The following is a 23,853-nucleotide window of genomic DNA, read 5'->3' as shown; positions in this document are numbered from 1 at the left end:
TTTATTTTCCTCTTAAGGTTTCTATATTATCCGTGAAAGCCTCTAGAGGGAAATTATATGCGTGTAATTATATGCGTAAAAGTATTTTTTTAATTCTTTGAAGAATTTTCTTGTCTAATTTCTTTTTTCTTTCTTTTATTTTCCTCTTAAGGTTTTTCTTAATGTTTTAAATACTTATTGATGCTACACCTCCATTTCTCAAAGCGTAAAGTTACATATATATTTCTCTGTCTATGAAATTTATGCTGGAACTTACATGCATATAATTTCCCTCTAGAGGCTTTCATGGATAATATTTTCTGCAAATTTAAACCAATAAGTACGATGTTCCTTCCATATAGCTTACTTAGCATATTATATTTCTTATTATTTTTTTACGCTACTAATCCTTAAGATATACAAAACTTTCTTTTCTAATGTATTACACCATACTACTAACACTTAACGGGTGATACTCCGAACTTTCTCTTCTAACGTATTATACTAACGTTTTGCAACACTATGCAAAAACATCGCGGATTCTCTTTTACACATCTCATTTTTGTTCAAAGGATTCACGAAATGTATCAAACAAATGTAAATTTTTAACTTTCTATTTTCCATTTAGACATTTTGCCTCACATTTAACCTTTATCATCTTTTTAAAACATCCCTGTTAATATTTCTGATTCTTTTTTTCCTAAAATTAAATACAGACTTATACAGATTTTTTAAAGATCTACTGACTTTGAATTAAAACTTCTAATTCAGAAAAAAATAAATTTTCACAACATAAACTCTACTTGAACTAATTTGGACATCTCTAGCCAGTTTAGTTCAAATACATACGAAACAATATGAAATTTCTTATTATTGTCCACCCCAGTTTAATACGTACCAACAGCATTTCATTTCCTATTATTTTACATTACAGACATTTACATGAATATATTCAGAAAACTCCTTTTAATTGAGCAGGAGGTTTCAGATATATTACTAACACAGATTGACTCTTTGAAATATTTTACAAAAATATCTTGGATTTTCTTGTACACATTGTATTTAAATCACCGAACATGCGTTAAATTTTGATTTCTATCATGGGAAAACTTCACCCGGATTCTTAATGTGATCCCACCATTTACCGCAGACCTTCATAAACACTGCTATATTTGAACTTAACACAGATATTGTTTTTTAACAAGCTACAGAATTTTTAACTACAGAGAAGAATATCCACATTGTAATGTAATATTTTAAATTCACTATAGAGCCATATTTGTGTAAAACATCTAAAAAGAAAGGATGTCTTGACATGGAATTAATGTTAAGTCATGGAAGTTAAAATTTGTCATCTTTTTCCCAACTTAGAATATAAAAATTTCTCAGCTAGGAATATATATATATATATATATATATATATATTTTCGATCATTACTTTTACAAGTCTCAAAGCTTTTTAATATATTCCTTCTAACTTAAGATATGCATTTCAAATTGACAAACACTGAACTTTTACAGCTTTTTGAGAATGATTTAAGTTATGATACATAGCAAAAAAAATCCCACATAACAGGGAATATTGACATGAATTTAGAAATAATATTACAACGTAACTTCAATATATTCAATTTAACTGAAGATACGCAATTCAAACTGACATTACTTTACTTAAGAGTTCTTACAGCTCTTTGAGTACATGTGATATTTAATTTTTCACAGATATGAGAAACATTTTTGCATAAGTACCATACAAAACATATAATATTGACATGAACTCCATATAATGGCCAACGTTGGTAACTTTAATCAACCTTTAATACATTTTAGTAATCACTTAAATCAACCTTTAATACATTTTAGTATGAATTAATTTTAAAAAGAAAAATTCAAATGCAAGTATTCAAACAGAAATGCTTCACAAATTTACATATTAAGGACACATTCAAGAGAATACTATATATCTAGAGATATTATTTACAGTAGTTATTAATGTAATTTATTAGATCAGCCGCAGACGCATACAAGAGTTATGCAATATCCATGAAAAAACTTTCTACTAAGCCAAAGAGCAATAGTGAAATATTACATATAAGAAGGGGGAAAAAAATGTCTGAGTATGGAAAACATGAACAAGAAATGAATATTTTTTCTGAAAACGTGCCAAATGGGATAAGTCAGGAGTAAGAACCTTAACCAGTTTCAGGAATAGGGCCTGAAAAATAATGAAGTATTTTTAATCTTATTTTTTGTGTATAATGCATTTATTTATACTAAAATATTCTGTTTGAAGACTATATTCTACACTTAGAAGAAATTTAATAAATCAGAATGATTTCGTTTTTCTGAAGATTCAGGTTCACAAATATTACAACTCAAAAGAGAAAAGGGTAGAGCGAGAATGAAGTATACCGTAACTAATAAAAAATTTTTTTCTTCCTAAAAAAATTAAAGTGAAACTTTTCGACGTAAAAAAATGTAAATGATTTTTTTTTCGACTTTTCAAAATCAAAATGTAAATTTTCCCTCTTACATTTTGAATTTAACATGGGTTTTCCCATAGACAAAATAAATGTGGAGATTTTTCTCCCTAAAAAAAATTAAAGTGTAAATTTTTCCCCTTACATTTTGAATTTAACATGAGTTTTCCCATAGACCAAATAAAAGTGGAGATTTTTCTTCCTAAAAAATTTAAAGTGAAACTTTTTCGACTTAAAAAATCTAAAAGAAATTTTTTTTTCACGTTTTTAAACTCAGTGTAATTTTTCTAACTACATTTTGAAATTAACATGGATTTTCCCACAGATGAAATAGCAGTGGAGATTTTTCGTCTTAAAATATTAAAGTGAAAATTTTTCCAATATATTTTTCTGCTTTTCATGCCATTACATCTCCAATGAAATTTGATTCATTGCCAGATAGTTAAATGTTTGTTATTTTTTTTCACATCCGAATGCATTTCGTGTTTTACATATGCTCATTACGACCAAGTTAGAAGTTAAGTGAATTCTTCCTGAAATACTGTACATTTCATGCTAGAAAGTATCTTCATTTTGAATCCTCTAATGTTTCTTTTTTCCTGCATTCCAAGTAAATTTTATGCATAAAGTTTTCAGTTTCGATGGAAGTTATTTGCGGATGACTATGATGTTATCGTGTTCCCATAAACCTTTTGAAAACTTGAGTATTACCAATTTTTAATGTTACGGCCACTGCAAATCATTGAATTTTCAAATATTTTATTTATCTTTTACATTGCCATGTAAAGATTTGGGAATAAATTTTAATTAAATAGATATATTGTTTGATTTAATAACGTTTGGCACGTTTGGAAGATTTGACGTCAATAACACTACCATGCTGAATCAGAAAATTAAGAAAAGAAATGGAATTTTTTTATTTTAGTATACTATGGGAATAGAGACTGTTAACTCAGCTCATAAAGAATATTTTCTCGAACTTACCAAGAATCACTGACTTGCACTATCATAGATTTTTCTCATGAAGTTTCTTTCTTAAAAGAAGTTTATATACTAATTTCATTAGAAACATGTCTAAGAAAATATCTGACATTCATGAGAAACATCAGAACCTTGATTTAAATTACTAGGAAACTAAGAATCATTGTTTTGTAAATATGTTTCTCTTTGACTCAAAAGTTTCTTCTTTATCATATTCTAAATGGACAACTAACCGTACATAAGTAATATATTGTATTGATGAACCAGTGTTATATTTTAACTTATTGTATTACATATTAAATGACTATGAGAAGAAAGTCATGTTTTCCCCTAAATGCTCATTTTTCAAGTAGAATTTTACTATCACACACGTGTTTATTGCACTTGTTGATTAAATCTCAAAGGCTGAAATGAGTGTTTCATTACCAAATTTGTACTTTCCGACTTCATTCTACTGAAACGGAAACATTCATAAGTTATTGCAAAGAAAAATTTGTACATGTTGTACTTTTTTGTTAATTTTCATACCACTTGATTATCTTTGAAAATTTGTTTCCTAGTCCAGTGATAATGTATTGCTAATTTTAGCTATTTCAGTGCCTTTCGTACGTGACATAAACTCAGTTTACAACCTTTTCTTACTTAACACCTTGCATTGCATTGCTGAACCGGGGCCATGTTTTCATTTTTATTACATATCATGCGAATATTATATAAAAGGCACATTTTTTCCTTCTGTTAGCACAGTTTGAACAAGCATTTTACGATTACAGAGACTTCTTTAGTAAAATCTCAACGTTAAACTGAACATTTCATTACTAATTTTGAAGATTCTGGATATATATTACTTAAACGTTCATAACTGGTTACCAAAATAGTTTATACATGTACTCCGTTGTACTCTTGGTTAATTTTGAATTGTTTTTCATCTATAACACTTGATTTCTAATGAAGAATCTAAATGATTATTAATTATCTGCTTTTCGCAAAGAATTTCGTAGATACATGTGTTCAATACAGAAAAATTTTCTAACTTATCAGTATTATTACCAAAATGGAATGCAAAATTTCCCTAAAAATGTATACATTTATTTCTTTAAAACACGTACAGAATACCCACATTTACAGAATACGAATAAGTAATTTAATGAGTATTTTTCTATATCAGAACGAAAATTTTTAAATAATGTCATGTTCCATAAAATTTATGAATTTGTGATGTCGTTGACTTTTTGCAAGCGCTTTGAGAGAGTGTGCTCTCGGTACTCTTTTAAACACTTCGAAACTGTTTTCTCTTTGCTATTGGAAACTATTTTATCTTTGCTATTGATATATGCCAATGAATTCTCGATACTCTTTCTCTTGGTTTATCTTCAGCTTATGAATAATTTAAATACTTAAAAATATATTTGTAGATCATTTATGTTGACACTTGTGATAGATTTCCTGGATATGTTTTTGGAAAATATATTTTTTCCCGTGAATGAAACTGATCTTTTCTTAAAATTTTATTATTCAGAGTATTACTCAACTATGAGAGAATACCGGATTTGTTCTCTTTATTCAACATTCATATGAACTTCGGTACTCCAAATCTCTCACGTAAGTGTAATTTTTTCCATCAGGAATAGGAAGACGAATGGAATAAATGCAGGTTATGCAGATATAAGGTAAAAAATTTGGAAGTAAAAGAAATTATTAGAATAGAAAGTATTAGTCAATTATGACAGCATCCAATCCCAGATTCATCCTCTTTATTCAACATTCATATGAACTTCAGTATTCTAAATCTCTCACATAACTTTAATTTTTCCTATCAATAATAAGAAGACAGATGGAATAAATGCAGATTATGGAGACATTAAGGTAAACATCTGGATGTAAAAGAAATTCTTCAGATCTAGGCAATTCAGTAGAATGTGCAAATATTCATCCTATTCGAAGCTTATTTTTGGAATTACATAGCATAAAAATGTAAATTTATTGAAAAGAGATGTAATGAAGATCAAGTACTCTGCAAAAATCTGGACGGTAACTATACAAAACTACTTATGTGGAAGATTTCCATAAAGTAGTTCCAGCGAAGAAAACATGCCAGCAATGTCCTGAAACTCTAAGTGGGCCTTTGACCTTCGCTCTCACATAGAATCTTCAATTCTACTTAACTTTTGTAAGAGCAAAGATCAGGTGCTCACTTAAAGTTTTAGCAGACTGCTGGCGTGTTTCCTTTGCTGAAACTACTTTATGGAAATCTTCCATTCCATGCAGGAAAAAAGAAACATTAGAGGATTCAAAATGAAGATACTTTCTAGCATGAAATGTACAGTATTTCAGGAAGAATTCACTTAACTTCTAACTTGGTGGTAATGAGCATATGTAAGACACGAAATGCATTCGGATGTGAAAAAAAATAACAAACATTTAACTATCTGGCAATGAATCAAATTTCATTGGAGATGTAATGGCATGAAAAGCAGAAATATATATTGGAAAAATTTTCACTTTAATATTTTAAGACGAAAAATCTCCACTGCTATTTCATCTTTGGGAAAATCCATGTTAATTTCAAAATGTAGTTAGAAAAATTACACTGAGTTTAAAAACGTGAAAAAAAATTTTCTTTTAGATTTTTTAAGTCGAAAAGGTTTCACTTTAAATTTTTTAGGAAGAAAAATCTCCACTTTTATTTTGTCTGTGGGAAAACTCATGTTAAATTCAAAATGTAAGGGGAAAAATTTACACTTTAATTTTTTTAGGGAGAAAAATCTCCACTTTTATTTTGTCTATGGAAAAAACCCATGTTAAATTCAAAATATAAGAGGGAAAATTTACATTTTGATTTTGAAAAGTCGAAAAAAATTCATTTAGATATTTTTAGGTGGAAAAAAATGGGAGAAAAATCTCCACTTTTATTATGTCTACGGGAAAACCCATGTTAAATTCAAAATGTAAGGGGGAAAATTTACATTTTGATTTTGAAAAGACGAAAAAAAATCATTTACATTTTTTTAGTTCGAAAAGTTTCGCTTTAATTTTTTTAGGAAGAAAAAAATTTTTTATTAGTTACGGTATACTTCATTCTCGCTCTACCCTTTTTTCTTTTGAGTTGTAATATTTGTGAACCTGAATCTTCAGAAAAACGAAATCGTTCTGATTTATTAAATTCCTTCTAAGTGTAGAATATAGTCTTCAAACAGAATATTTTAGTATAAATAAATGCATTATACACAAAAAATAAGATTAAAAATACTTCATTATTTTTCAGGCCCTATTCCTGAAACTGGTTAAGGTTCTTACTCCTGACTTATCCCATTTGGCACGTTTTCAGAAAAAATATTCATTTCTTGTTCATGTTTTCCATACTCAGACATTCCCCCCCCCTTCTTATATGTTATATTTCACTATTGCTCTTTGGCTTGGTAGGAAGTTTTAACATGGATATTGCATAACTCTCGTATGTGTCTGCGGCTGATCTAATAAATTACATTACCAACTAGTGTAAATAATATCTCTAGATATATAGTATTCTCTTGAATGTTTCCTTAATATGTAAATTTGTGAAGCATTTCTGTTTGAATATTAGCATTTGAATTTTTCTTTTTAAAATTAATTCATACTAAAATGTATTAAAGGTTGATTTAAGTGCTTACTAAAATGTATTAAAGGTTGATTTAAGTTACCAACGTTGGTCATGATATGGAGTTCATGTCAATATTATATGTTTTGTATGGTACTTATGCAAAAATGTTTCTCATATCTGTGAAAAATTAAATATCAGATGTACTCAAAGAGCTGTAAGAACTCTTAAGTAAAGTAATGTCAGTTTGAATTGCGTATCTTCAGTTAAATTGAATATATTGAAGTTACGTTGTATTATTATTTCAAAATTCATGTCAATATTCCCTGTTATGTGGGATTTTATTTGCCATGTATCATAACTTAAATCATTCTCAAAAAGCTGTAAAAGTTCAGTGTTTGTCAATTTGAAATGCATATCTTAAGTTAGAAGGAATATATTAAAAAGCTTTGAAACTTGTAAAAGTAATGATCGAAAATATATATATATATATGTATATTCCTAGCTGAGAAATTTTTATATTCTAAGTTGGAAAAAAGATGACAAATTTTAACTTCCATGACTTAACATTAATTCCATGTCAAGACATCCTTTCTTTTTAGATGTTTTACACAAATATGGCTCAAAGGGAATATAAAATATTACATTACAATGTGGATATTCTTCTCTATAGTTAAAAATTCTATAGCTTGTTAAAAAACAATATCTGTATTAAGTTCAAATATAGCAGTGTTTATGAAGGTCTGCAGTAAATGGTGGGATCACATTAAAAATCCGGGTGAAGTTTTCCCATGATAGAAATCAAAATTTAACGTATGTTCGGTGATTTAAATACAATGTGTACAAGAAAATCCAAGATATTTTTGTAAAATATTTCAAAGAGTCAATCTGTGTTAGTAATATATCTGAAACCTCCTGCTCAATTAAAAGGAGTTTTCTGAATATATTCACGTAAATGTCTGTAATGTAAAATAATAGGAAATGAAATGCTGTTGGTACGTATTAAACTGGGGTAGACAATAATAAGAAATTTCATATTGTTTCGTATGTATTTGAACTAAACTGGCTAGAGATATCCATATTAGTTCAAGTAGAGTTTATGTTGTGAAAATTTATTTTTTCTGAATTAGAAGGTTTAATTCAAAGTCAGTAGATCTTTAAAAAATCTGTATAAGTCTGTATTTAATTTTAGGAAAAAAATAAATTAGAAATATTAACAGGGATGTTTTAAAAAGATGATAAAGTTTAAATGTAAGGCAAAATGTCTAAATGGAAAATAGAAAGTTAAAAATTTACATTTGTTTGATACATTTCGTGAATCCTTTGAACAAAAATGAGATGTGTAAAAGAGAATTCACGATGTTTTTGTATAGTGTTGCAAAACGTTAGTATAATACGTTAGAAGAGAAAGTTCGGAGTATCACCCGTTAAGTGTTAGTAGTATGGTGTAATACATTAGAAAAGAAAATTTTGTATATCTTAAGTATTAGTAGCGTAAAAAAATAATAAGAAATATAATATGCTAAGTAAGCTATATGGAAGGAACATCGTACTTATTCGTTTAAATTTGCAGAAAATATTATCCATGAATGCCTCTAGAGGGAAATTATATGCATGTAAGTTCCAGCTTAAATTTCATAGACAGAGAAATATATATGTAAATTTACGCTTTGAGAAATTGAGGTGTAGCATCAATAAGTATTTAAAACATTAAGAAAACCTTAAGAGGAAAATAAAAGAAAGAAAAAAGAAATTAGACAAGAAAATTCTTCAAAGAATTAAAAAAATACTTTTATACAAAAGAAAAATTTTAAATTACTTCTTGAAGTAAAATATAGGAAAAAAGATGGTTTTGTATAAAAGTATTTTTTTAATTCTTTGAAGGATTTTCTTCTCTCATTTCTTTTTTCTTTCTTTTATTTTCCTCTTAAGGTTTCTATATTATCCATGAAAGCCTCTAGAGGGAAATTATATGCGTGTAAGTTCCAGCTTAAATTTCATAGACAAAGAAATATATATGTAACTTTACGCTTCGAGAAATGGAGGTGTAACATCAATAAGTATTTAAAACATTAAGAGAAACCTTAAGAGGAAAATAAAAGAAAGAAAAAAGAAATGAGAGAAGAAAATCCTTCAAAGAATTAAAAAAATACTTTTATACAAAAGAAAAATTTTAAATTACTTCTTGAAGTAAAAGATAGGAAAAAAGATGGAGTTCGTAAAAAATAAATAAAAAATCGTATGAAAATAAGTACAGCTTTTGTAAAACAAATAAAGTGAAAAATGTAAAACATGGAAAGGAAGGATTAAACTGAAGGGAAAAAAAACCTTTTGTAAAATAAAAAGAGAAAAAAAATAAATAAATAAAATTGTGAAAACGTATTACTTTTATAAAATCTATTACTTTTGCAAGTTAAAAGTAGGGGAAAGAATGTAAAACTTAAAAATGTAAAAAAAGAAGAAAATCTTATGTTTATATATAAAAAATATGGTGTTAAAATTAGTGCATTTAATTTAACGGCGAGAAGAAAAGAAAATTACGTAAATTATGTTTGTAAGATAAAGAAATGAGAAATTTAAAATATCTTAACCTAAAATAGAAACAAAATTTATTTAAAGTTATGAATTCATTCATTATGGATGATGTACAAAGGTCTGAGCAAGTTTGGACAGAATTGCCTATGTGCAATCCATCAGCCTTATGCTGGTTTCCACTAAGTCAGATGAACAAAGAGGATAGATACGATCAAATAATAATCAAATAATAGGATTCAGGAGATAAAAGCACCGCTTTGTGTTATCGTCCACGTTTCCCATGCCATAGATGGACAAATACATGAACCTTTTTCATTAAATACTACTATATTAAGTCAAATATTATAATCAATTAAAAATAATGGTTAATAACTTGTTCAGGAGCCACAAGAACCAATCAGAAAGCGCTATGGGTAAGACTACTGCCCTCTAGCGGTCGTTGTTGAACTAAAAAGAATGCACTAGAAACTTCTATCATGTTGCAATCACATGGGGATTTTTGTTAATAGATAAGCACCGGCATGAAACTGGATTACAACACAAACAGGATGAAACATGTGGTTGATGTAGCAATAGCAAGATAATACGAGGTGATAATGCGTGATGACATCACGAACAGGATGCAGCACATCCGGGGTTAAGCCGCGTGTTTGATGACGTAGCAACCCTCGGCAGATCCCCCTCTCCTAGCGCCCCAGCGCCCTCTGGCTTGAAACTCTCATATTCTATCTGCTGCTGTTCTTCTTTGTTAGAAGTATACAGTACAGAGTCTGTAATCCCGATGTCCATTATCTGGAATGATCTATAATCCAGACCTCAAAGCCACAAACTTCTTTTTTGTATGCTTTATGCATGTGCGTTTAATTTATAACAAACGGTATAAGCTAGTTTAAAATTATCTTCACTGATTCTAAGGCATTTCAGTTACTGTTGCAGATTGCGTGATTCATACATAGCAAACTAAAGGTGAAATTTTCCAGTTAATGGATTTTGTAAAGAAATTTGGAGAAGCGGTAATAAATGAAAATTATATAACTGTGAAGTTTTTCATTGCGATGACAATGCCCCAATCATCAATCAATTAATGAATGGAGAAATCTGTAGTTATGGTTCTAGATCCAGAAAATACTGCTTCCGTTTGTGAAAAAAGTGACAGAGAGGTTATTGAAAACGGAAAAATTTAAATTGAGAAGTTAGTTGGTATTCTCGATTCAACACAGCAATTACAGGACTTGAACAGTGGAACTTTGTAATTGAACAAGAAATTGTCTGTTTATAGAATTAAAGAGAAAGTATTAGCATAAAAAACGAAGCAACTTAAACAACTTACTTTGAAAGAAATATTTACTAAAGTAAACAAATAAATATTATGCTTTTTTTTTTTTTTGTAAATTTTGATACCTTTTAGATTATAATTGCTCTTTATTTCATAAATTATGGTTTCATATTTTTAATTGTATAATTTTTGCATGCCATCTTGCCAGATGTAAATTGATGATCTATAATCTGGAAAAACCCCTAATTCGGAATCGCCAAAGTCCCGATGAGTCTGGATTACGAACTTTGTACTGTATCTCTTTAATTTTTCTTCTAAGTGTACTGGCATTTCAATAGAATTCAGACTTCGTTGAGCAAGTTGTCCAAGCATAAGTTCGTTAGACAGTTTTTTTTTATGAACAGCCTTCTTTTAAGAGCTGTGAACCCATTACAAGCAATGTTTAACATTGTAAAAGAGCCACCATTTTACATTCTGAGACACATTATACGAATCACACATTTTATCTGCAATATCTACTCCTAACTTGATTTCATTGCAGAAACTGATTATTTCTGGTTTCTGCTTTTTGCAAGAGAAAGATCAGTAGCTTGGTCATCATGCAATGATGATACAAGAAGGACATTGATTATTTCTGGTTTCTGCTTTTTGCAAGAGAAAGATCAGTAGCTTGGTCATCATGCAATGATGATACAAGAAGGACATTTTTATTTTTTCTTGGAATGTAGGGCACCAAAACATTACCATCACTACTGAAGCCAAAAGACTGTTGTGATCTGGCTTTTTTCCAAATAAAAGTGAGTATTTTCGTCAATGACATCGTCTTCGTTTCCCTCTTGTTCTGTCTCTGATCTCTCTTCATGTTCTTCTACACCATCTTTTGAAGCTTTCAACATCAAAATCTCTTGACATCCTCATTGTCTTCAACTGATGCCTCCAATAAATGGTGAATTTCTTAAAAGGTTTCTCAAATCATCAAACTTTTTTCGATATTCTAAAGCTAGAATCAAACAAATATTTATAATGTTATGAAAATGTCTTTGTCAAACTTTGCAATATGCAATATTTTAATTATTAAAACATTTTACAATGCATGACATGATCGGGCGCAATGTGCTTGAAAAGTCAGAGCCCAAAAACATACTCAGTTTTGTAGACAATCATAAAATATTTTATTGTTTGAAACTGCTAACAAAAAATGTGATACAGTATTAAAAAATCACAGAAAGCATACTTGTTTTATTGCAATGTAATCAGGCACAATGAGCCTATTAGATCATTTCATCTGTCAACTGGAAATAAATATATTCACTGACTGACCTTATGACTGCCAGTGGCACTAGAAGAGGGGAAGCTAACTGGATGGTAAAGGAATGACGATGTTTGAAACAGGCAGGGCAAGCAAAAGTGCTCAAGATTTGCCTAGCAGATCAAATGTAGCCTAACAAATTAATTTCTCTGTACAGAAATGTGTAAGAATCCTCTGTTATTTCTTGCAAAACAGCTTATGCTATAATGCAAACACTAATTATAAATTTATATTTTTAGGAAAACAATGAAAATATAAATAGTTTTCTATTTTTGTTCATCAGTTAATTTTGTGCATTTAACTCCTATTTTAGAGCAGCATATTTTTCCCTGCTGTGTATTTAATAATCATGTGTGAATGTAAACAGTTCTGAGTATTATGAAGGTGCTATTTTTCAACCAGATGTGTTGTTTAAATTTAATCTGAATTATTTTGAATATTTATTAAAAATACATATATTTAATATTTTTTTACAGTAAAGTACTTGGGTCTTTTAGCCATGTCAAAAATTTTAAAGACACACCCTAAAAGTGTCCAGGCACATAAAGATTTAGTATTACAGTGTTTGGATGATAAAGATGAATCCATACGACTTCGAGCTCTTGATCTTTTGTATGGAATGGTGAGTTTCTTTTGAATCTTAAATTTAATTTTCATGTTGTAGGGAATGTACAGCTGGTACTACTTATAATAACCCTTCATGCCCTGAAGAAAAAGAAAGCAGCATGAGTGGTCACTATAATATAGGCTCGATACTTACTATTCTTGACATCTGCAAACTTATTTCATAAATGGCTAAAGAATTCGATGTCTAGAGGCTAATAATAAACTAGTTCAACTGATAGATAATCTGAATATTTAGTGAAGACATTAATGATTTCTACACACTATGGTAATGAACTGCAGGAATACGAATATTTACAAAAATACTGTCTCAGCAAAGAAAAATAGAAAAAAGTCCTTTCATCTTTTCAATGTATACATCTTGTGTTTTATCAATTATCTTTTCATTCGTCAGGGCGGTCTCGTCTCATTTTTTTCCTCAAAACCAGAGTTCTATCAGACAGCATGCAATGCCATCTGAGAAATGCGAAAAATGACATCCCTCTCATTCTTGTTCATTCTGACAGTCTGCACGTTGGCGTGCTGAAAATAAGATCATCTTCTGTGAATCTGAGGGGGAAAAAAAAAGAGGACAGAATTTTAAGTTTCACTGAATTTTGAGTCTCGCTGGGTTTTGGGTTTTACTGAAGAAGAAGAAAAAAAAAAAAAAAAAAAAGTGAATGTGTTTTAATTCATTTCATCCGTAGACATCATCTTCATCCCTCTTAAAATAGTTCACATTTTAAAATCAATAGTCCTTTAGTTAAATTGGGAAAAATTCTGTACCAGGAATCATCAAAATTGGTGTATTATCAAAGATTATCTGAACATAGTTTCAGGTATTCAGTACAGGTACTAGTCTTCAAAGATCCTTCGATAAGTGTAATCTTCTCCGTGTCATGTCATTACTTTTCACTCTGATGACTTTGTGTGTACCTAAAAAAGCAGGATTATCCCTTAATACCTGGCCCTAATTAGGTATGTTTGATAGCTTCCATATCATTGATTTTGTATTTACAAGGGAATTTTCGACTATGATTGTAAGTCTCGATTTTCCTCTCGGATCTTCTGAATCTGTTTTTTCACCTCTTTGTGTAGATTAGATTGATGAAGCCATTCTGCTTATGTCTGTTCTTTTAGCCTCTTGTCTTCATTTTCATACCAAACAAAAGCTTGAATGGTGTCAAATTTATGCTTCTTTGAAAAGTTGAATTAATAATTTGTTGGGTGGCATTTACATGCTTATACTATTTCATAGGGTTACTTTAAAATATATAATAATCCTTCTCTCTGGCCCAACAGAGGTAAAGTCACTGAACGCTAATAGTTCAGTCCTAGATTCAAATCCCACAAACAGGCTAGCTGCATGTGCGTTTTCATTGTTTTGCCCATGTGTAACGTACATGCAAGCCAGTTTCCCTTAGAAAGTCCTGCACAAAGGCATCTCTTAGGCAGATAGCCCTCAAGGCTTTGCAATAATCACACAAACCAAACCAAGCTTTCTTTCTTTCCAGATTTTCAGTTGGCCAGTATATAGGTAATACAATTTGTGATGCATTTTTCAGTTTTTCTTTGTCAACTTAGGAATATAAAATTATAGTTTAAAATAATCTTTAGTACATTTGGTAGCAGTTTGGCCTTGTTCATGTGTGTCTTTAATTACTTCAAGTTGCATATTCTGAAGTATTAGTAATACTTCAATTCTATCCACCATTTTGTAAAGCATGTCATTCTGCAAGCAGTAATCTTAACACAGTTGTGATGCCAAAACTTTTTTTATAGCTTTTATATTTTTTTCAGTTTCTTGAGCTTGAATTATCTTAAATGTTATACCATATTGAACTGCCATACATACAGGGCTTCTACTCAAATTTTCAACAAGTTGAATACAGGTACCAGCTCTGTGTTTGATTGAATAATCGTAATCTTGTAACATTAATGGTGAACTAAATTTCGGTATAAATATCTTTCTCATGGTTTGTTTGAATGCATTATAATCTCTCAGTTTTAAAGCTAATACCTAATACATACACCCTGTATATTTTTAGAGCTTCTGCGACTGCTTTAACTTCTAATTCATAGCTCGAATATGAATGTTCAATGTCTGCTGTTTTCCTACTCATATAAACTGGATGCATCTGATTATCAGTTCAGGATTTCTGTAGCAGAACTGCACCATAACCATCAGCACTACCATTGGTGTGTATTTTCTGTTTCAGCTACACATAACAGGTACAGATTATAAAACACAAAACAGGTACAGGATTATAAAACACAAAACAGGTACAGATGTCAACATGTGTTTAAATTCATTAAAAGCATAAAGTTCTTTATTTCCAAACTCAAATTTAGAATCTTCAATAAATCACCAAGCAATTTTGTAACTAATGAATAATTAGGTATGACTTTCCTGTAATAACCAGCTAAGCCTACATCCTTTTTATAATTAGGCTCCGAACAGTTAATTACTGCTTTCATTTTAGAAGAAGCATATAATTTCCCATCTTTAATTTTGTGACCTTAAAATTTGATTTCACATTTTAAAAATTGACAATTCTTAATATTTTTTTCTAATCCATATTCTGATGCAGCCTGTAACACACATTTCAATTTTTAGATTCCTTGAGTTTTGTTTTTGGAAAGAATAATGATACTGTTCATATAGATTGCCACAGTGTTATCCTTGAAAGGATCACAAAATACGTCATTGCAAAAAAATATCATAGGAAAAATACATCATCTTTGGAAAATGATTGGGCTATTAGCAAGATTATAAGGGACTTTCAAAAATTGAAATTGTCTATTTTGTGGTATGAAAGATGTGTATTTTGTACTTTTTTTGTCTACTTCAAGATGAAAAATCTCATTTTCAAGTCTAATATATATAGTGTATATTATTGCCCTCTCTAATTTATCAGCGCCGACATCAATTAATTGCAGAGGGAAACGATCACGAATTTTTTTTCTCAGGTATGTATAATCCACACATAATTGATATGAGTTGTCTTTCTGCTGAACACATTTCTTGAGTAATCAGAACACCTTGGTTTTATGATTAGTTTATCTAACCAATGAGAAACCTGTTTATCAATTTCATACTGCTGTGTGTGGGGGGGGGGTCTCGGCTCACAGTGAACTGGAAGTTTGTCTCTTGACAGTGTTCTCATCTTCAGGGTAGATGCTTTTATTGTATTCAGCTTGTAGTATGTTAATAACTGTAGTATTTATTTGATTTTTACGCATCCCGTCTTTAATGTGATTTAAGTCGATTTCCTTGTCATTTTAAATATCACTATGCATTCTGGCTGCAATTTTTTTAGTTTCAACTCCTTTTTCATTTATAGTTAATTGCCTAATAACATCAGTACCAATGATAGCTTGTAGAAACATTAACAATTTGAAATGATAAATTATCAATTTCAAATTGATCTTTAAATCTTTGTATAGGTTTAATTTTCCCTTTGCCAAATCCCATTCCTTGTAGATTTGCTGTAGATCAGGGAAATCTATCTTCTTATATACATCTGCTCGGATTAACATTACTTGACTACCAGTATCTATTTGCAAATTACCTCAATTAAGTTTTATCCATTTCTTCCTGACAAGTCTGAGTAACTCGAGTTACAGTTTTGGCATCTTCGATATTTTTAGGTGATGTTTTGCAACAGTCTGTGGCTTTGCGTCCAAACAAATTACTTTTAAAGCATTCAAATCCTTTTTACCTTTATAGTTACAAGTTTGAATTATGACCTATGCTTCCATGATCATAACACCTTGGTTCTTTACTCTTACTAGGTATAATACATGCTGTATTTCACGTGTTAGTACTTGAATAACCCTTAGGCATCTGGAGTGCGAATTTTCTCATATACTTTTAATTTCTCTTTAAATTCAAAAATACACCATAACAAAATAATTTTGTTGCTATTTGGATCAGGTATTCCATTAATTACATAATCAAGTAAGGATGAATTGTCAACAGAACTATGACTATTGCTTACATTGTAATTACATACTCAGAGAGGGATTCACTGAGTTTTAAGAATCAAATTCAGGTAAAAGATTTTCTTTTCACTTGTCACATGATATATACCTTTGAAAGACTGAATAAATATTCTAAAAGAACCAGTTAGCAATTTTTTAGTAAACACTATATTTTGTAATTCGGATAACTGAAATAATTTAAAAAGATTCTTCTAAATTGCAAATGAATGATTCAAACGTATATTTATCAGTTCCATTGAATTTTGAAACAGTTTCTGAAATGTCACAAAAATGTAAGGAAATATTACTAAACATCATAATGTTTTTATCCAATGAATTATTTATGGGAGGTGACTGACTTATTAGAATTAACATCATCGTCCTTATTAGAATCACAAACACTTTCATTTTTGGATAACTCATCACCGTCATCAGTTCTTAAAGAATCAGCAATAACAGGAATAGAATTTATAGTAATCATCTTGATTTAGAATAGAGTAGTTCACATATGCAAATAGGTTGTTTGAAACAAACTTACTTGTTCTCAAATTCATAATCTTCATTGTAACTTATTTGTTATCCTGAGCTCATTGCGGTCTGAGCCTCCATTAACATATAGGCTTGATACTTACGTTCTTGATATCTGTAAACTCAATTCATAAATGGCTGAAGAATTCGATGTCTAGTGGCTAATAATAAACTAGTCCAACTTGTAGGGTTTATATTTATTTTAACTAACATTTATTTTAAGTTTAAACTATCTTTCCTGTCAAGCCTTACTTTCCCCTAGAACTGCCAATGCCAGAATATGTAAATTTTAGTAGAACGCGCAAGGATTCAAATTATCAGCGGAAGTATTATGGTTTAAATAGAAGGAAACGAGTTCGGTGAGAGAGTTATTCTTACTTAGCGAGCGCGGAGGTAGAAATCGAGAATTGAAGAACCCCGCGTTGCGGCCTATGTGCTTGGCGGGAAGTAGTTGCAATTGTTCCAGTGAGCTTCAAGTCTGCTGAATTAGCTGCGGTATTTGTAAAACGCGGTGAGTTAGTTATTTTAGAGAGCCTCGTAGTTAGAATATTGTCTTTACTTTCTTTTCAGGTTCTTATTTTTATTTGACTGCCTAGTGGGCACAGTATGTAAGAGTCAAGAGGACGCCATTGTAATTTATTACGTTGAATAAAAAGGGACTTAAACCCTTTATAAGACTCTGTGGTTTATACAAGCTTTCACAGTCACCTCTTGGTTGCGTGCAAGTTAGAGGCGCGCAACGTTATAAACTGATAGATAACTTGAATACTTAATGAAGACTAACGATTTTACAAATTCTGAAAATGGACAACAGGATCACTAATATTTACAAGAAAACTGTCACAGCAAAGAAAAATAGGAAAAGTGCTTTCAGCTTTTCAGCACCCTTATCTCGTCTTTTATCAGTTGTCTCTTCCTTTGTCACAGTGGCCTCGTCTGGATTTTTCAGACAGCATGCAACGCCATCTGACAGATGCAAAAAATATGTCCCACAATAATGACAGTAGATTTGATATGCTTACATTACTTGGAGATATTTTATGTTGTTTATTGTAATGGAACAGTTATTATATTACTTAAAAATACTTTTTCCTTAAATGGCTTATTCACCGATACATCTAAAGGCTGCAATTGGCTAGTCAGTCCACCAGGAATGACAGCTATCTGGGTTTTTAATTCTCTTGCTTTATTCTTTATGGTTTCAGTTCTATGGGCGCTAAACTGATCCAAAACCAAAAGAGAGGGTTTTCTTAAGAGTCCACCAGGTCGCCTCGCCCGTACGTTCTGTAACCACAGTTTCATTCCAGCTTCGTCCATCCAGCCTTTCATATGAACATGAACAATTACATCCGTTGGAAGTTTTGCTTTTGAATATGAAAACGGCGGTAGTTTTGTGCCATCAGCACAACATGTTAGAATTACTGTACAGAGGCTGTTCGCACATTTTTTAGACGATTTTGGTAAGCGGTAAAAAAAAAAAAATTGTTTGCTGCAAAAGAAGTAATTGCAATTGTACTATGTTTTTAAAAGTCAAAATTATCGTCTGTGGCTTGAAAGCTTTGTTTTTATTCAAAATGGCGAATTTAACAAAGCAGTGGTTCGAAGGCTACATTTACACTCTTTCCAAAGAGAAATACGCATACTCTGTTATCCAAAAACGATGTGAGAGTCGTGCCTTTGTGATATCTAAAGCTTCGATAGGTAATATCATCAACAAGAAAGGGAAAAAACGTCAAATTGGAGCCTCAAGTGGGACAAAAATTCCAATAAGTATCCAAGGAAAAAACGGACATCTTCGACTATTGCAAAGGTATGGGTTTTAATGTTAAAAGAAAATCCCCCCCAGTCAAAGGATAGTTGCAAAATCATTAAAATGCTCGGTGTCCACTGTAAACAAAATGATAAACGTTGATTTAAATCTTAAGAAAGCGGAAAAACGCGATGTGCATGGTCTTCTTCCAAAGCATATCGCTCAACGCAGGACACACTGCAGAATTCTATATGAGAAACACTTATTCAAAGAAAAATGGAAAACAATTGTCACAATAGATGAAGCATGGGTGTATTTAAATGATTGTAACAAAAGAAGAGCCATTTATTATCATAAAAGGGAAGACAAAAATTTAAGTACATTGTTCAAAGAATCGAAAGAAAGTTTTTCTATGAGATTCATGATTGTTGCTGGTTTTTCTTATAATGGCAAGTTAAAAATAAAGAGAGTGCAAAAAAATGTCAAGATTCACTCCAAATACTATCAGGAACATATTTTATCGCCAATTTTCCTGAATGAAATACCATCGCTTTATCCACAGTGCCATCAATCTGTGTGACTCCATCTGGACAAAGCTAGCAGTCACACATCACTGTAAATTTCTTAAAAGAAGTGGAACAAAAAACTGGTATCAAGGCCATACCCTTCACTGATACCCCTACTAAATCTCCAGATATGTCACCTATGGATTTTTGTGCTTTCGGACTTTTAAAAACTGCATTATCCAAACATTGTCCCAAAACCCTAACAGGACTGTGGAAAGTTGTTCTGGACGAATGGGATAGAATACCTCTTCTGCCACTTCAAAAGGCATTATTATCCTGGAAATTGCGGTGTCAAAAGATGGAAGAAAGGCCGCATCAGTGTAAACACTGCACTCGAGAAAAATGGTGGAAAAAAAATTTAAATTACACAGAAACGCTTCATCCGTGTAAATGTTGCAATAGATTAAATTGCGCGTGACATCGTCGTGGGCCGTATAGTTGCAAAATCTCAATCTATGACCTGATATATGACATATCAGTTAAAAAAATGCATGAAATGAAACCATAACTCAAAAATAAATTAAAGGTAAGAAATGTTGAAAATATATTTACGTTCACGAATATACTTATATTTACCCACTAAAGAAGTCCATATTTGTAATACTCGGACTATATTATAAAAACTGTTGCAACAACGAAATATTAAATTTGGATGACAAAAGGAAATTTTAAATTTTACTTACAAAAGGAATTACAACAAACTATACATCATATGAAGCCATCGAAATCTGTTTCTTCACTATCTGAATTAAAAAGATTTAGCAAATCCTGATTTAAGTTCAAGTCTTCCAGATCATCACATTCATCCTCTTGGTTTACAGTCTCTTTATCTAAGGATATAATTTCAGCTTCTTTGAACCCTGCTATTATTGACGATGTTTTTACCGATTTCCACGCACTTCCTACCCACTTTACAACTTCTTCATAAGATGCTTTACACATTTTACCACTTTTGGTATACGTATGCAATCCTTCACTCATCCAACACTCCACCGCCTTCGGACTTCAGCTTTGAAAGGATTTATTACCTGACAAATCTAATAGTTGTAAGATTTTTGTCAAGCCACCAGGAATTATTGCTACGGTCATAGACAATTTTTGATATCTGGTTTTCACTGACTCAAGTTAATGAGCACGCATCGAATCCATTGTCAATAACCCTTTTGGTTAGGAAAAAAATCCCTTACGACGCTGCCAAACTTTTTTGTAGCCACTCATGCATGATTGTTTCACACATCCAGCCGTTCTCGTTTGCACAAATAATTACGTCATTTAGGATAATCTCCCTTCGGAATAGTTTTTCGTTTAAAAATGATCATTGGCTTTAGCTTGTCACCGTTTGCGGAATGAGCTAATGTAAATGATGTTCTTTCATGCCCAGTCATAAGCATAGATGCAGTTTTTTCACCAGTTTCATCAACAGTTCTGTTTGCAGGAGAATCGAAAGCTAACGGTGTTTCATCCATATTTATTATCTGTGACCGAAGTGTTTTTTGTCAATAATATCTGTCACATATTTTAGAAAAGATGCCCTTTTTATCCTTCCAGTCCATTGGTAATTGTTGCCGGACTATTGTTCTAGTACACCCAGAAATATTTTTTCTTTTCATAAATCTGCTACACCAGCAAGGCCCTCCTTTGAAATTTATGTTTATTTGTTTTGCTATAAATTTTGCTTGTAAGTGAATTTTTACAGTCGAAATTGCCATTCCCTTTCCTCGTTGCTCCTTTATCCAGTTTGCAGTGTCGTCTTCTAGATTCGGCCACCTTACAGTACCACTTCTTTTGGCTCGTTTCTGTTGTGGCATATTTTTAAGTTCTTTTTCAATTCTACAATGTTGAATACAACGTTGAACTGGTCCACTTCAAACTCTCGAGCTGCTGCTCTATTTCCAATTTGTTCAGCACGTGAAATTACATTAAGCTTAAAACCAGCAGTATAGCTTCTGTGCCGTTTAGGTACCATTTTTAAAAAATTTCCGCTCCTTTCTTACTTAAAAACTATCGAACATATACTTGTACCCAAACTGACGGGATCTGTATCTGGCAGAATGCCAAGAAATATCAATTCATGATGAAGAGGAAATACGTCAGAGTTCATTATTGCAAGGCATATGGAGTCGTGTCCGCCTTCGAAAAAAATTGCAGAAAATGCAGGGGTGGGGAGAGGATGGGTCCAGAAAGATTCATCAAATGGCACAGGAAAAAGACTATTCAAAACGATGAGATTGCTGATTTGAAAGGGGGAAGAATGTTATTGTTCTGAGATCCCATTTAGGGTGAATAAGGCATGTACGTCCGTTCAAGGGAAAGAATGTAAACAAAATAACATTTGCAAAAAGCAACTGAGTGGTCTTTTGTGTGGGAACAACTGAGTGGTCTATGTACAGTGACAAGGCCATCCAAACTATGTACAGTGACAAAGTTATTCGAAGTGTGTACAATGACAAAGTTATTCAAACTATGCAAAATGACCATCAAAGGAAATATTTTATTTTTAGTGCACCTAAATGCTGCAATGGTAGAAACGCCGCACCTGCTGAAAATGTAAGTTTTAAACACGTAAACATCGCGGCGTTTCTTCCGAAAATTACGGTAGTCAGAATAAGGGATGTCAATTAGAACATTTAAAACACATGAATTTTATGTAATTTAGTTTTGTGAATACAATACATCGTCTAACAAATGTGTGAACAGCCTCTGTATATCGGGTTTTTTCATGACCTGTGGTTTTTATGGTTATTGTCTTAGACCCTTCAGTACTCACAGTCCTGTTGGATGGTACATCAAATGTGAGTGGAATTTCATCCATATTTCCTATTTGACTGAGCTCAAAAGAAGTTTTCTTGCGTGCATTTATAACAAACCTATGAAATGCTAGTATTTTTTCTTCATAGTCTGCTGGCATTTTCTATGCAATAGTTGTTTTTGTGCGCATTGATAAGCCTTGCCTTTTCATGAACCTGTAGCACCAGCCCTCAGACCTTGAAAAGTTCTGATTCCCATGTTTTTCTGCAAATCCTTTGGCCTCATTGATTATCATTTTGGTTGAAACACTTATCCCAAATTTCCTCTTATCTATCACCCACATTTTTACGGCATTTTCAAGTTCTTGGCATCGAAGGTTATGTTTTTGTTTTTTAGCAGTCTTCAGTTGATCTTCCTGCAGTCGCCAAGTATGTATCATTTTTTCGGTAGGTCGTGGACCGAAATGCATTGCTGCTGCTCTGTTTCCATGCACTTTGGCGTAGTTTAACACTCCTAGTTTATACTGAATTCTATAGCTTAATCTCTTGTTCCTGTAGTCATATTTTCCAGGGTATTTTTTTAATCAAATAGTTTTAAGCACCGATACTGACACGTTTATACAGAGTAGCACCGATACCGACACGTGTGTTGGCTGAGTCAAAGAAAGTTTATGTTAAGAAGGAAAGGCTCCATAGACGTAATGTGAACGTCGAACCTGTTCGAACTTCGACATCAGCTTCGAGCTTTGGCGCTTTTTGGCGACAGATATTTCATGCATGCGCAAAATAATTATGGCAGATGGAGAAAAAGTTATGTGCATCTAGACCTTAATCCAGGCAAAAAATAGCATTCAGTATTTAAAGTTAACATGTGTCCTTCATGTATAAGACACAAGTAACTTTTTTGAGACCAAATTTAGGAAAAATAGTACGTCTTATATGCCGTCAAATATGGTAAATTTGACTTATGTTTAATCTTGTCTGTGTGGTGTACTTCTAAGTCTATCCACACAATACTGTGTGCATTAAGTACACTGGTGAAAGAAATTAAGAGAATTTTCATATTTGATCTACGATCTCCAGAACTACTTGGTAGATTTTAATAAAATTTGGTGTGAAGATAGGTTGATATAATACAAACAAAATAAACATTCAGCAGTTATAATAGACACACATATTCTCCTGTAACACTCATGGGAGTCTGAAGGTCTGAAACAATGGTTGCAGAAAATGCAAAAGAAACAGGTTAATAGGGGGTATGGTCCCCTCTTACAACCATACAGACCTCACAGCGTGATGTCATACTGGAAATAAGGCAGTTTATCAGTACCTGTGGCAATTGGTCCCACTCGATCAGCAATGCTGTTTTCAGTACCTGGATGGTTCTCAGAAGGGGGTTGCGAGTTGCAGTTGCCTTCCCTAAAACATCCCAGACATTCTCTATAGGGTTGAAGTCTAGAGACCTGAATGGCCAATCCATTCGGTGAATACCCTCACTGTCAAGAAATTCGTCGACCAGAAGAGCTCGATGTGGCCGC

General features: G+C 31.7%; 1 protein-coding gene across 3 annotated transcripts in view; it reads left to right on the top strand.

Annotated features, from left to right (window-relative positions):
* LOC118186050 (AP-3 complex subunit delta-1-like) overlaps window positions 1–23,853 on the top strand; it is a 401,929-nt gene that overhangs the window by 223,676 nt on the left and 154,400 nt on the right. For all 3 annotated transcript variants that reach the window (XM_085808093.1, XM_085808094.1, XM_085808095.1), the window contains exon 12: window positions 12,614–12,759. In XM_085808093.1, the coding sequence (XP_085664219.1) occupies window positions 12,614–12,759 (146 nt within the window). The remainder of the gene's footprint in view (window positions 1–12,613; window positions 12,760–23,853) is intronic.

The sequence above is a fragment of the Stegodyphus dumicola genome, chromosome X1 (genome assembly GCF_044657685.1).
Source record: "Stegodyphus dumicola isolate Sdum_Otavi_A_Nest chromosome X1, ASM4465768v1".
Classification (NCBI taxonomy): domain Eukaryota; kingdom Metazoa; phylum Arthropoda; class Arachnida; order Araneae; family Eresidae; genus Stegodyphus; species Stegodyphus dumicola.
The sequence above is the reverse complement of the archived record's forward strand: the minus strand, read 5'-3'. Positions and strand labels throughout refer to the sequence as shown.